This window comes from Dendrobates tinctorius, unplaced genomic scaffold, assembly GCF_039654945.1.
Source record: "Dendrobates tinctorius isolate UK_male_01 unplaced genomic scaffold, ASM3965494v1 ptg000089l, whole genome shotgun sequence".
Taxonomy (NCBI): domain Eukaryota; kingdom Metazoa; phylum Chordata; class Amphibia; order Anura; family Dendrobatidae; genus Dendrobates; species Dendrobates tinctorius.
In genome coordinates, this window is record NW_027361757.1 from 6,279,138 (window position 1) to 6,293,609 (window position 14,472).

The following is a 14,472-nucleotide window of genomic DNA, read 5'->3' on the forward strand; positions in this document are numbered from 1 at the left end:
CAGCATCATGTTCCCACATGCTTTATGCATCCATTAGCCCTCTGTGTCTGTACTGTTACACACTTAACATTATGGCTGGTCCATACAATCAGGGCAACTGTTACCACCCACCCTTCGTGTCTACCTCTTTCCTCATAGACTGTAAGCTTGCGAGCAGGGCCCTCACTCCTCTTGGTATTTGTTATAATCTACTGTATGTGATTATTGTTATGCTGTAATGTCTATTGTCTGTACAAATCCCCTCTGAAATGTAAAGTGCTGCGGAATATGTCGGCGCTATAAAAATAAAATTTATTATTATTATTAATGACTACAAAGGGAATCTGGTTTCTGTCAAGGTGTCCTTCGTTTCTGGGGATTTGAATACATTTTGTCTGGCACCTTTGACAGAAATTAAGACAAAGGAGCCCCTAACGCTGATGTGAATTAAGTTATATATCTGTTGAAGATTCCCATCGCTCTCCCTCCAGGTAGTTCAAACCCAGATTAATACGATCATTCTAGATGAAAACATTTTTTTTTTTTTGTATGCCACTAGGATGGACACCAGGCACCATTTCAAAGAAGTAAGCACTTTTTGTATAGATTTAATTCTTAGAACTTGTTAAACGGCCTCAATTCTTTCACATCTATAATATAATGCTGTAAGCGTCACTCTGTCCGAAGCCTTTATAGACTGCGCAAGCGCGACACGCCTGCGCAGTCTAGCTCCAGACAGAAGGAGGCATCCAGCGGTAAGAGGAGTGTGTATGGCTCCGGAAATCACAGTACGCATACCGTATGGCATACCGCGATCTCCGGAGCAATACTTACATTCTTACCTGACCGGGAGGAGCGTTGCCGCAGCGCTTCTCTTCTGCTGGACACCAGAGCAGGAGTGCGCATGCGCATAGCGCTATCTGGCACCATTTTACTGAAGACACATTTGCAGTGTGTCTTCAGCAATATGGCGCCGGACAGCGCGGTATGGGCATGTGCGTACTCCGGCCGCACTCCTCCCTTGGCCTCCGGCAGAAAGGGACAGCGCTGGATCACAAGGAAGAAAGGCGAGCACAAATGTTTGGGGTTTTTTTTTGTATGTGTGCAGTTTAATAGGGGTGAAGAGTACCATGCATACCAGGATTGGGCGATGGGGGGACCATGCATTCTAGAATTGGGGGGTGAGGGGACCATGCATTCCAGGATGGGGGGGAGAGGGGACAGTGCATACCATGATAGGGATGAGGGGGTACCATGCATACCATGATAGGGATGAGGGGGGACCATGCATACCAGGATTGGGGGGTGAGGGGACCATGCATACCAGGATTAGGGGGTGAGGGGACCATGCATACCAGGATTGGGGAGTTAGGGGACCATGCATACCAGGATTGGGGGGTGAGGGGACCATGCATTCCAGGATAGGAGGGTGATAGGACCATGCATACAAGGATAGGGGGTGAGGGGACCATACATACCAGGATAGGGATGAGGGGGTACCATGCATACCAGGAGTAGGAGGTGAGGGGACCATGCATACCAGGATGAGGAATGGGGTGCCATGCATACCAGGATTGGGTGGGGGTGGTGAGGGGACCATGCATACCATTATAGAGATGAGGGGGCCATGCATACCAGGATAGGAGGGGGCAGCGCATACCAGGATGCAAGACCATATACGAATTAAAATGCTCACCACCCGGGCGTAGAACGGGTTCATAGCTAGTTTAATATATTCAATACATTACACCATATATTCCTTTTTGTTTACATGTGTAACATCATGATGACCTTCTCCACCCCATTGCACCTAATGCATGTGTTTATATTGCAATGTTTTGCCTTTTATTTTATTTATCTTAGTATATTGCATTTTTTAATAAACCCTGTAAGAAGCCAATTGCGCATCCTCATCTCAGCATGTTCTCTTTGCCTTCAAAATAAAAACTTTTGGAAACTAAAACCTAAGTAGAGAACTTCTTCAAACTAGTTGAAACAAGTCTCACCAACAGTAGTCTCTAATCTTTATGGTTTTTAACTTGTGGTTTGTATATTTTCCCAACTTTGAAAGAAAATAGGAACAATTATTGTGGCACACAAACCAGCATCATTTTCTACATAAAGTCACTCTCTGAACCTTGCCAGTCTTTTTTTAGTGTGCCATTGCAGAAATAGTGTCTCTAATGAAGCATCTCCCCATACATAGCACAATGATACCATTGACCAGATCATTGAATGTAGGTATAAATATTAAACCGTACCTAACATTTCTTAAAAACAAAAAATAAAACAAAGCGAAGTAATGGATGATTGCAAAGAAAGTTGCCAATCAGACCTTGCAAGAGCGTCTCATCAATGAACATCAAACCTGCTTTATTCTACACATTTATTGTATCCCTTAAAGGATTTGATACGTACATTGACGTGCCACAGTGTGAGTAACGCGATGACCATTGCAGTCGTTGTCCTCCCTTTGCCGCCATGACAGTTGAACACAAAAGCTGAATTAGAGTCCTTAGCAAGCATGTTCTTCATAGCCTGAAGAATCATGTCAAAATCCTGCCGATAAAAGAATACGTAAATGTAAATTATTGAATACTGTTCAGCATGCAGATGACTGTACTATAACACAATGCACAAGGCCTCTAAACATACAAAAGGCAGGAGTTTTCGGTGAGTTCCCGGTCACCATGCATTGGATATTTTAGGTTAGTCTGTGTCTTTCTCTTGAGAAGGAAGAGAGGCTGTAGGGCATTTTCCCACTTGGATGCTTTGCTGCATTTTTTGTGCAGCACATTTGATGGGTAAAATGTGTAGTGTTTTACAGTAAAAGCATAATCAATGAAATCTCATGCACATCTTGGATTTTTTTCTGCACATATTTTGAGCCATGCTAGGTTTTTGCTAAGATGGAACATGTCAATTCGTTCAGCGTTTTTGGAGCACTTTTTCAAATGAAGGAGTAAAAATCACATGTAAAAACTTGACAAAAATGTGTGCATTGTACACAGCGTCTTTCCTGCCACCACTCGGATGTCTCATTAACATACCCTTACATTAATTATCAAATGTACAGTATCGAATTCTCTATCTAAAAGTTAACTCTTAGACCAAATCCAGTCCAATGAGCCATTTTGTTTTATACCTATATGAGATGCTATGCTCTGACTAACGCCACGTTCACACTTTCAGTATTTGGTCAGTATTTTACATCTATATTTGTAAGCCAAAATCAGGAGTGGAACCATCAGAGGAAAAGTCTAATAGAAACCAGTCACCACTTCTGTATTATCACCCACTCCTGACTTTGGCTTACAAATATTGACCAAACATTGAACAAGTGAATGTGGCCCAACAAATAAGTAAAAGGACAGGACATTGTTTTAGCTGGAAGTTGTTTCACCATGAATACCTCTACTGTTAGTCTGGAGCCAGAGAACAGCTGATCACCATGGATCAGAGATCGGAAACGTTCGTTATTGGGGAAGTTTTCATTCAGCATACAATGCTCCTTATGAAAGGCTCAGAGACATCTTAAGTGGCATCTGAATTTCATCCAAAAAACTAGGACAATTTTTTTCTGACTTGTCATCCATTTGGAATCTGTTTTTTAGCAGCTTTTAATAATTTCAGGACCACTTACAGTTTCCTATGTTGCAGAATTGTAATGTATCTATAAATCAGATGTTATACTGTGGCTCTGTATGGCTTCAATTTTTTTTGTGCATCCATAGACTTCAATGGGAGAGTCTTATCCGATTCACATGAAAAAAAAATACTAGGGCATGTTGCAATTTTTTACATTTGCAGATTTGATCAGTGAAAAATTAAAAAAAAAAAAAAAAAAAAAAAAAAACCACACTCCTCACCACTGACCCATTAAATAACAATGGTCAGTGCTGTCCGCTTCTTCCACAGACAGCGCTCGGACTGAAAATACGGTTGTGTGAATCAATGTTAAAAAATAAATAAGTGCACAGAAACATTCAGTTATGAATAGTAAAACTTAAAACTTGTTTGAAAGCTCGGGCATTAGGACCATGAATCTCATCTTATTTCTATACCCTGCCAATTGCTGTATAATAAATCCTTCCTCGATACCTGTTCCCTGGGCGAGCAGAAATCCGGAATTGGGATTCTTTTGTACACCAGTCCAGAATATGTTAGTCTTTGCTGGTTAAAGATTTCCTGCATGGTCTGACATGTTTTGAACAGCTTCATTTGCTTCTCCTGTTCAAGGTAAACCTCCAGCCACTTTTGAGAAGCCAAGATATGACTGACTATTGTGGTTTCCAATTTCTAATAAGAGAATTAAAAGCGTAAGAGTAAATTTAGACAGTAGATTGTGTTGTTCTCATACGATACTGATATACAGTTCTGTAATAAATACCACATGATAGTGTACATAAGATAAACAAAACAAATGTTGTTAAAGGGAACCTGTCACCCCCCAAGATGTTTTACACTAAAAGAGCCCCTTTCAGCAGCACTAAGGCTGCATTCTGTGAAGGTGGCTCTTCTGTTTCCGACCCCCATTAACGCCAAAATATAGACTTTTATAACTAGGCCCTCATATCTGCATTCTGTCACAGAGGTATGGAGTCTCCCTCTGTTAAGCTGACTCCTAGCTGTCCATCAACTCCCTCTATAGCGTCCCTGCAGCGCCTCCTTATATTGTATTTGCCGTTACGTGTTGTTAGGCGCCTGCAAAACTTTTTGACAGTTAGAGTGATCAATGAGTGGAACAGGCTGCCACGAGAAGTGGTGAGTTCTCCTTCAATGGAAGTCTTCAAACAGAGGCTGGACAGACATCTGACTGGGATGATTTAGCGAATCCTGCTTTGAGCAGGGGGTTGGACCAGATGGCCCAGGAGGTCCCTTCCAACTCTACGATTCTATGATTCTATGATTCTATGCACTGTGCTAACAGTTCTTGGGAATGCGCAGTGCGTGCTGCCCGGGAACTGCTATCAGGCTATCGCGCCTGCGTGTTGCGGAGGCCCCAGCCCCGCAGTGTGAATACTTCATATCACACTACAGGGAAGGATCTGGAGACACAAACATGTAACGGCAAATACAAAATAAGGAGGCGGTGCAGGGACGCTATAGAGGGGGGTTGATGGACAGCTGGGAGGCGGCGACACTCCATACCTCTGTGAAAGAATGTAGGTATGAGGACCTATTTTTAAAAGTCTATATTTTGGTGTTAATGGGGGTCAGAAACAAAAGAGCCACCTTCACAGAGTGCAGCCTTACTGCTGCCGAAGATGGCTCTTTTAGTGAAAAACGCCCTGGGGGGGGGGGACAGGTTCCCTTTAAAACGTGCGTGGTTAGACTAATTTACCACACATAAATGCAAATCCTTGGGTTTTCTAGTGGGGGGCACACCTCACTGACATCGGGACAGAGAAAGCCCAAAATTAGATTGTGTGTACACTGCACGGATGCTGAAGCACATTGAAAATGGGGAATGGTAGTCTGTGAATAATAATCCACAGATTCTAGAGAGACAGGGTGATTTTCACACACTGCATTCGCAAACCAGGAGGGAAGTTTAATACTTTAAATCCTAATTTTGCTAGTAAAGAAGAATCCTTAAAATGATAAACTATTGCTTACAAACAACTATATGCAAGTGTCTATGGCATACCCCCAGCCATGTCTCTAGCATGCTGAATACACTACTTATAACCTATAGACTAAACTTTATGCTCATACAAATAACTAATGGAAAAGCGCAAACGCTCTATATGGGGTGTATAGAAAACATTATATCATCTGTGAAGACGCAGAATTTTATATGGTATTATCTACTCTATTAGTTATTGCCTTCAAATCTGCTAGTCACATTTATACCTAAATCACTCCTTCCTTATTCTATTAATTTTTTAGACATTACATCATGGATTCATATTATTTTTAAGTGTTTTTAAAGGGAACCAGTCTCCCCATTCGCTGCCCTGGATGGACACACCTACACATGCATGTAGGGAAAGACCTGTCAATCTAAGGCAGCGGGCAGAGAGAGGTTGCAGGTCCTGCCCATCCGACTCATCTATTGCCCGGTCTCGGTCCCTGTCTGCAATGAAAAGTATGTTTTTCCCTGAAATGCCGCAGTATTTCAGTGTCAATCATTCCTGGGCTGAGATCATACAATCAGTGCCTGATACATGCTGTGCAGGTAATGGGCAGCCTATCTCAGCTGCCAAGTTCACTTTAAGAGACTTCAATGCAGCTCAGTGTAAGTGCATCCATTCCATAAAATCATGAATATATTATCTTTTTTTTTTTTTTAATAAACATGGGAACATATGGGTGAAGGATGGCATGCATCTGTTTCGACCATAATGTACAAATCTAATGGCGGGCATCCATTGGATGTATGCAACTTTCTTATGCTTGCTTAAAACTCATCCCGAGACGTGTTCAGTAAAGACATATCAGTATCATTTATAATGGAAACCGATTTTCCAATCTAAAACTAAAAGGATATTTACATAAATACAGCCCACGATTAGAAAAAGAAAAAAAAGAGGTTTATATGGTATTTGCAATGCGAAACAGTAGCACACGTGGTATGTACAGTTCTTGAAGGCCATCACCTCAAGCTGTTCTGATGTATTGACCGGTATAGCAATATGTTGATCCAAGTTGTCCTGCTCTCGTGGAGTGTATATTTGTTCATTGCCTTCCATTATAATATCTTCTCGCAGGTTCACCCATAGAATACTGGAGTATTTCCTCTTTGGGTCTGTCAGGTAGTTCAGAACACAGCTGGAGGCCTGTACACACACAATGTGAAGATGTCTTTTAAAGGTGGAGAAAGAAATGATAAGAAAACTTATAGGAATAATGCCACAATATATTAATTCTATATATTGGAGGTATGTGTGTACCCTGAATGGAGATTCAATAATTATTGAGATCTCTCTCTATATATATATATATTTTTATATTATATATATATTTTTATATTATATATATATATATATATATATATATATATATATATATATATATATATATATATATATATATATATATATATTTATTTATTTCGGTTACGGACAGACATAAGACAATTTTTTATATATATATATATATATATATAAAAAAAATTGTCTTATGTCTGTCTGTCCGTAACCGAAATCCTGCGTCGTTGATTGGTCACGGCCTAACTGCCGCGACCAATCAGCAAGTCGCTTAGTCGTCGCGGCAACACGGCCGCATCGCTTATTGTACAGGCACATTACAGCCGTTAAAGGCATCACTGCTGCGTCGCTCATTACACAGGCACAGTCCTGTACATATACAATACATTAGGTAACAGCAGAACAGAGACTGCAGTTCTGGGTGTAACAGGAGTACATTAGGTAACAGCAGAACAGTGACTGAAAATCTGGGTGTAACTGGAGTACAATACATTAGGTAACAGCAGAACAGTGACTGCAGCTCTGGGTGTAACTGGAGTATAATACATTAGGTAACAGCAGAACAGTGACAGCAGCTCCAGGTGTAACAGGAGTATAATACACTAGATGGTGGCCCGATTCTATCGCATTGGGTATTCTAGAGTTTCTGTTAAAATAAAAAATGGCTATATACTCACCTTCCGACGGCCCCCAGACTCTCTGTCCCTCCTCTCATCACGTGCCCGGCATCTTCCGGTTCCAGTACTGCTTAGCGAGAAGGGCTGAAGATGACGTCACTCTCACGAGAGCGTGACGTCATCAGCGGTGTTTCGCACAAAGCATTACTGGAACCGGAAGATGCCGGGCGCGTGGAGAGGAGAGAAAGAGTCCGGGGGCCGTTGGAAGGTGAGTATATAACTATTTTTTATTTTAACAGAGACTCTAGAATACCCGATGCGATAGAATCGGGCCACCATCTAGTATGAATATAAACAATGTTTAGAACTTTTGACTTTCAGGCTCCATAGCTCATCATTCACTACGGCTTTGAACGTGTCACTTTTGCTAGTCGTGTATATTCATGCATACTGAATTTATTACCCACTGAATTCTATGGGCACACAAACAACCAAAAAATTGTGACATGACCAGCTATAGAGCCACTACAAGATTTGCTTCTAATAGGAAAATATGGTACGTTATAAAAGGTAAAAAAAAAAATTTGGCCTGGACTTTGTACAACGCTGATAGTTTCTGGTGTTGCGCCCTGGATTTTGCAAGCCTTACACTGCTGGTCCACTGAGAAAGCTTGAAAAGGTATGTTTTAAGTTGTTTGGTGCTGTTTTTTTCTCATTTTCCACAAGTCTTCAATGATATTTGCACGGAAAAGACCATGCCTGCCCGATGAGGTAAAATGATGATTTGAAGTAAGAAGTTTTCCAACCATGTTCCAAAAAACAACAATAAACAAAGATTTATGCCAACAGTGTTAAAAATAACATTCCCAGGTATATCCAAAAATATACATGAAACTTCCAACGCATTTCAAACTTAAAACTTTGTATATATTTATATTTCAGAACATGGCTGGAAAACATTATGAAGGTAATATGTAATGGCACACAAAGGGCCTATGGTCCTGAATTGCAGGCTCTTCGTAGAGTCAATACACCCCCCCACATGGATCAATGAGCACTTAACCTATACTATAAGGCTCATTAGAGTAAGAGAGCAATTATTATGTAGGCTATATGTAAAACATGGCAGAGAATGCAAGTTGGCTCTAACTCAGAGGAAAGAAAACTCACTATTGACAATATTTAAAAGTAACTACCCTAAAAGTCAATGTCCAACCCTTTAACAAACCTTGCCACATCACTAGGGATATTAGCCAAGCCAGATATATAATTTACCAATATCCCCAGTCATGTTGCTAAATAAATCGGCTGTTGACTAATAGGAAGCTACCTCCATTATTTGTGAGAAAATTTCCTTTCCTCTGGGTCAGATCTCCTTTGTATACTTTTTTCTCCATTGAGCATTGCCATTAAGATGCAATGGGACTCCTTACCCCCAAAATGTATGAAAAAAAACCCAAACCATTTTAGAGAGATTTCTAAAATGGATGTACAAATTTATGTCTGAAATGTGAAGTCTAAGTTAATAGAAGCTAAGCATTGTGTGGACAAGTGCCAAAACCTTTATGCAATGAATGAAATACATCAACCATTATGTTCCCCTGTTCCTCATGATAATGAGGCCCATAAATATGATCTAATGTTTACATATGAAAAATATATTTCAGTTTCCGTTTGAATTTCTAAAATTCAAAAAATTCTTGAAGTAAAACAAGTACGATAATTTTGTTCTATACTCACACATGCCGTACATAATTATAGGATTCTAGTTAAAACAAATGGCAGAAAAAACCTACTGCACCTTTGAGTTTGGTTGAGCGGTGCCATATATTGCCATCTTGGGCACCCTTCGAAAATTAGCTACATTCATTTCCTTCACAGTGCTGAGAACGTCAGGTGAAAACCGTTCATCCAATACCTGCAACAGAAAAGGTTTGCACCATGGATATAATGGTAAACATGAAGCCGGTATCACAATTTGACATTCATGGTCCAAGTATGGATCATGTTGTCTGGACCGGCCACAGGTCTCCTGACCTGAATTCACAGCCTCATATATGAAGTTGATGAGTTTGGGTAAGGAGATTGATGGTTGGTCCAGACTTGAGGTTCACATTCGGACCATGAATGTTGGACATATGAAAGCTGCCTTAAATATAATCATATGGACAACAGTCAAGTTCAATACTGGGCAACTAGATAGTTTGGTTCTTGGTAGAAAGAAACTGAAAAGTTAAAGCAGGTAGCCAAAGACTGTCATATCAATGACCCCTCGCTAAGATAGGTCATAAATATCAGATTGATGGAGTCTAACACCTGGCACCGCCAATGATTAGCCGTTTGTAGCTTCTGCTGTCGGATGTACACTGTGTACAGAGCAAGAAAAACATGGCTCCATACACGGTGTATTGGGTGTTCCCAGTTATAGGGGATCCAGTGTTTGACTCTTCGTTTAAATAACGCAGTAGTACTGCAGTTCAGTGACACGGAACTGACCGGCAGTATTATTGTGCTATGTAAGGTGGAAAGTCAAATACTGGATTCCGTATTTTAATGACTGTTTAGCTATCTAAATAATCTATTGATGTCAAATCGTTAGCAATATGTTGATGTTTGTCATCTATATCAGGGTTCCCCAACTCCAGTCCTCAAGGCCCACCAACAGATCATGTTTTCAGGATTTCCTTAGCATTGCTCAGGTGATAATTGCATCACCTGTGCAATACAAAGGAAATCCTGAAAACATGACTACATGACTACATGGATTCAACAGAAATGTAGCCTGCCAGTCACTATTGGTGCAAGCAAAATTCGGTATCAGGCAATCAAGTGGTGGGACTAAGTGCAGTACTATTGAACCTCCCACACATTAGAACTTACCAATACTCGTGCTCCTTTGGTTATTAGCTCCGCAGATACAGTAAGTTCAGACAAATTCATGGTTGCTTGAAGCCTATAAATCCAAGGATGCATACACATCCATCTACTAAAACTCAGTGCAAAAGCCAAGGGATACTGAAAGGATGACATGAATAGATTAAGTGTTCAATTAAGTGGAATATGGATAATTATTTCTTACAACAAAATTGTATAGTAACCATTGAACAGATGGTTACAAAACGGTTTCTACAAAAGAATAATGTTTAAGACAAAAAATATATATTTAGTTAAATGCTATGGCCAACTTCAACTTTTTTGGGGGGTACATCATATTAAATTAGTACAAGATTTTGAAAAATAAAATTAATCTTTTCCTGCTAAAATTAAATAAGGCAAACAGGAGACTGTCGATCCTAATTCTGTATCTCTGGTATCACATCCTGCTCGTGTCGGGGCTGGGGTATCTTGAACCAATGGGTTTTTCATTATAAATAGCCCGACTTCTAATCCTGTAATATCTAGCAAAAGGGGTCTACATTTATAGAGCCGAGACAGCTGCGAGGCATCGTGAAACAGAGGCAGCAGAAAGGATGAATTGCCAAATTGTGGGATTACATGTAAGGTTGGCATAATGGGTGAGAGGCTGCCCATCATACAGTTATGTAAAATGTACCTTTATCTGGCTTACCTGCTCATGAAGGTAGAAGTTGAAAGCTATTAGGTAAAAGTAGCGCTCAAGACTATTGAGAGTTCCTTGGAGAAAATATTCTTTGGTACTATTTCCCTGGAAGAATAGAAGGAAGTCATTACGTCATATAAACTTAAAGATTCTAATGTACAATACATACAATATGGTAGGTCACAACGCATATGGGCCTCGGAATGTCAACTTCTATAGCTATACCACTGTACAAAGCATAGAAAATTGGTTGCACCTCTGCTCCTCATGCGGCTTTCCTTTTACACTTATAAACCTCCTTGAATGAATTGTAGGAATGAGCAATTCTATTTGCGTTGCCAAGTTCAGCAACCACTCCGGTCCTCCATGGACACTTCTGTCTGCTTATTAGGCCCTCTACATTAGGACCCTGCAGGCCTAGTAAGCGCTAGAGGTGACCAGGATGGCGGGAGCAGAAGACTATGGTAGATACCATACTTAACGCCAAAATAAGGTAGCATGAATCAAACTGCTAGTCTTTCCTGCATTGGTCTCTTAGAAATCGTCCTTCACGTGTATAGGCAAAAAAAACGCTGCAGAAAATGTGGGTGCTATACAAAGCACAAAACAGACACACAATGTTATAGACATTACAGAATCTAAAAAAATTCTGCAAATAAATACATAATATATATATGGGCAGCACGGTGGCTCAGTGGTTAGCGCTGCAGCCTTGCAGCGCTGGGGTCCTGGGTTCGAATCCCACCAAGGACAACATCTGCAAGGAGTTTGTATGTTCTCCCCGTGTTTGCGTGGGTTTCCTCCGGGCACTCCGGTTTCCTCCCACACTCCAAAGACATACTGATAGGGAATTTAGATTGTGAGCCCCATCGGGGACAGTGATGAAAATGTGTGCAAACTGTAAAGCGCTGCGGAATATGTTAGCGCTATATAAAGATTATTATTATTATTATTATTATTATTATTATTATTATTATTATTATTAATATATCAGCATCACAAAATCTGTTCAGATGCCAGGCCAGCGCTAAAATAACTAAAGGGCTCAGAATGAAGTCTGCTAGATCGCTGTTGCTTAGAAAGTCTCATTCCTTCCTGATGTAAATCTTGTGTGTTTCAAAATGTTATTACTAACGTGAGCTGTGAATAAACAGCGATGCAGATTCAATTTATGGTCAAGGCAAAGTAATTTTCCACTGTCACCGACATCATGCAATGTATCCCCAGCGGTTCTCATCCTCCAGCTGCACTAGAATTGCACTTACACTGGTCACTAAAAGGTTAAGAAGAAGATACATCTATGGATGAAGCCCAGTATCTTAGAGAAGAGAAGGACTTCGTTGCTAACACTTCTAGAAAAACATCTCCCAATGCATACTAACAATTAGTTTTAAAATAACCCGGGCAGCAGACAGGACAGCGGCTGCAGCGTTCAGCCAGGGTTCAGATTCTCAAGGATTCTGCCCTTTCCAAACACATGCAATTTTTGTTCTAATTTTGCCACTTTAAAGTGTGGTTGTGTGGTTCTGTGGTCGGCACGTCTTCTATACAAACACTGGGGTCCTAAGTTCATCCAGGCTGGGGCAATATCTGCACCAAATTGGTTGTCTGGTTATTAAAAACTAAAATAAAAAGGTTTACCGGATTATAAATCAGACGGCAAAACTTCCCCAACTATAGGACACACTCAGGTTTTGCCCCACAGAAAATAGTTACAAATTATTTAATGATAATAATTAAAATTTTCCTAGTGGAAAAATAACGTGGACAGGTGAATGTCACTAACTGGCCAAGTGGTTAGGGTTAATCTTTTTTATATATGACTATTATAATATTACAATCTGCAGTGAAAAAGAAAACAGCTTCCATGTTAACCCTTTCGCGCCTGAGCCTGTTTTTGCCTTCGTGACCAGGCCAATTTTTTCAATTCTGACCAGTGTCACTTTATGAGGCCATAACTCTAGAACGCTTCAACGGATCCTGCTGATTCTGACAAAGTTTTCTAATGACATATTGTACTTCAGGATAGTGGTAAAATTTCTTAGATATGAACTGCGCTTATATGTTAAAAAAATCGAAATTTGGCAAAAATTTTGAAAATTTTGCAATTTTCAAACTTTTAATTTTTATGCCCTTAAATCAGAGAGTGATATCGCACAAAATAGTTAATAGATAACATTTCCCACATGTCTACTTTACATCTGCACAATTTTGGAAACATAATTTTTTTTTTTTTGGAAGTTATAAGGGTTAAAAGTTGACCAGCGATTTCTCATTTTTACAACAAAATTTACAACACCATTTTTTTTAGGGACCACCTCACATTTGAAGTGAGTTTGGGGGGTCAATATGACAGAAAATACCCAAAAGTGACACCATTCTAAAAACTGCACCTCTCAATGTACTCAAAACCACATTCAAGAAGTTTATTAACCCTTCAGGTGCTTCATATGAATGAATGGAATGTGGAAGGAAAAAATAAACATTTACCGTAACTTTTTTTCACAAACATTTTACTTCAGAACCATTTTTTTTATTTTCACAAGTGTAAAAACAGAAAATGAACCACAAAATTTTTTGTGCAATTTCTCCCAAATACGCCGATACCCCGTATGTGGGGCTAAACCACTGTTTGAGCACACGGCAGAGCTCAGAAAGGAAGGAGTGCCGTTTGACTTTTTCAATGCAGAATTGGCTGGAATTGAGATAGGACGCCATGTCGCATTTGGAGAGCCCCTAATGTGCCTAAACAGTGGAAACCCCCACAAGTGACCCCATTTTGGAAACTAGACCCCTTAAAGAACTTATCTAGATGTGTGGTGAGCACTTTGAACCCCCAAGTGCTTCACAGAAGTTTATAACGTAGAGCCATGAAAATAAAAAATCATTTTTGTTCCACAAACATGATCTTTTAGCCCTCAATTTTTTATTTTCACAAGGGTAACAGGAGAAATTGGACCCCAAAAGTTGTTGTCCAATTTGTCCTGAGTACACTGGTACCCCATATGTGGAAGAAAACTACTGTTTGGGCACACGGTGGGGATCGGAAGGGAAGTAGTGACGTTTTGGAATGCAGACTTTGATGGAATGGTCTGCGGGTGTCATGTCGCGTTTGCAGAGCCCCTGATGTGCCTAAACAGTGGAAATCCTCCACAAGTGACCCCTTTTTGGAAACTAGACCCCCCAAGGAACTTATCAAGATGTGTGGTGAGCACTTTGAACCCCCAAGTGTTTCACTAAAGTTTATAATGTAGAGCCGTGAAAATAAAAAAATCATTTTTTTCCACAAAAATGATCTTTTAGCTCCCAATTTTTATTTTCACAAGGGTAACAGGAGAAATTGGACCCTAAGAGTTGTTGTCCAATTTGTCCTGAGTACGCTGGT

The 14,472-nt window shown here is 40.2% G+C and overlaps 1 protein-coding gene across 4 annotated transcripts in view; it reads right to left on the bottom strand.

The window, feature by feature from the left end:
* PALD1 (phosphatase domain containing paladin 1) overlaps nucleotides 1-14,472 on the bottom strand; it is a 433,079-nt gene that overhangs the window by 164,402 nt on the left and 254,205 nt on the right. For all 4 annotated transcript variants that reach the window (XM_073585784.1, XM_073585788.1, XM_073585787.1 and 1 more), the window contains 6 exons: nucleotides 11,097-11,192; nucleotides 10,409-10,543; nucleotides 9,330-9,446; nucleotides 6,582-6,761; nucleotides 4,081-4,278; nucleotides 2,398-2,538 (listed from right to left, as the gene is read on the bottom strand). In XM_073585784.1, coding sequence (XP_073441885.1) covers nucleotides 2,398-2,538; nucleotides 4,081-4,278; nucleotides 6,582-6,761; nucleotides 9,330-9,446; nucleotides 10,409-10,543; nucleotides 11,097-11,192 — 867 coding nt within the window. The remainder of the gene's footprint in view (nucleotides 1-2,397; nucleotides 2,539-4,080; nucleotides 4,279-6,581; nucleotides 6,762-9,329; nucleotides 9,447-10,408; nucleotides 10,544-11,096; nucleotides 11,193-14,472) is intronic.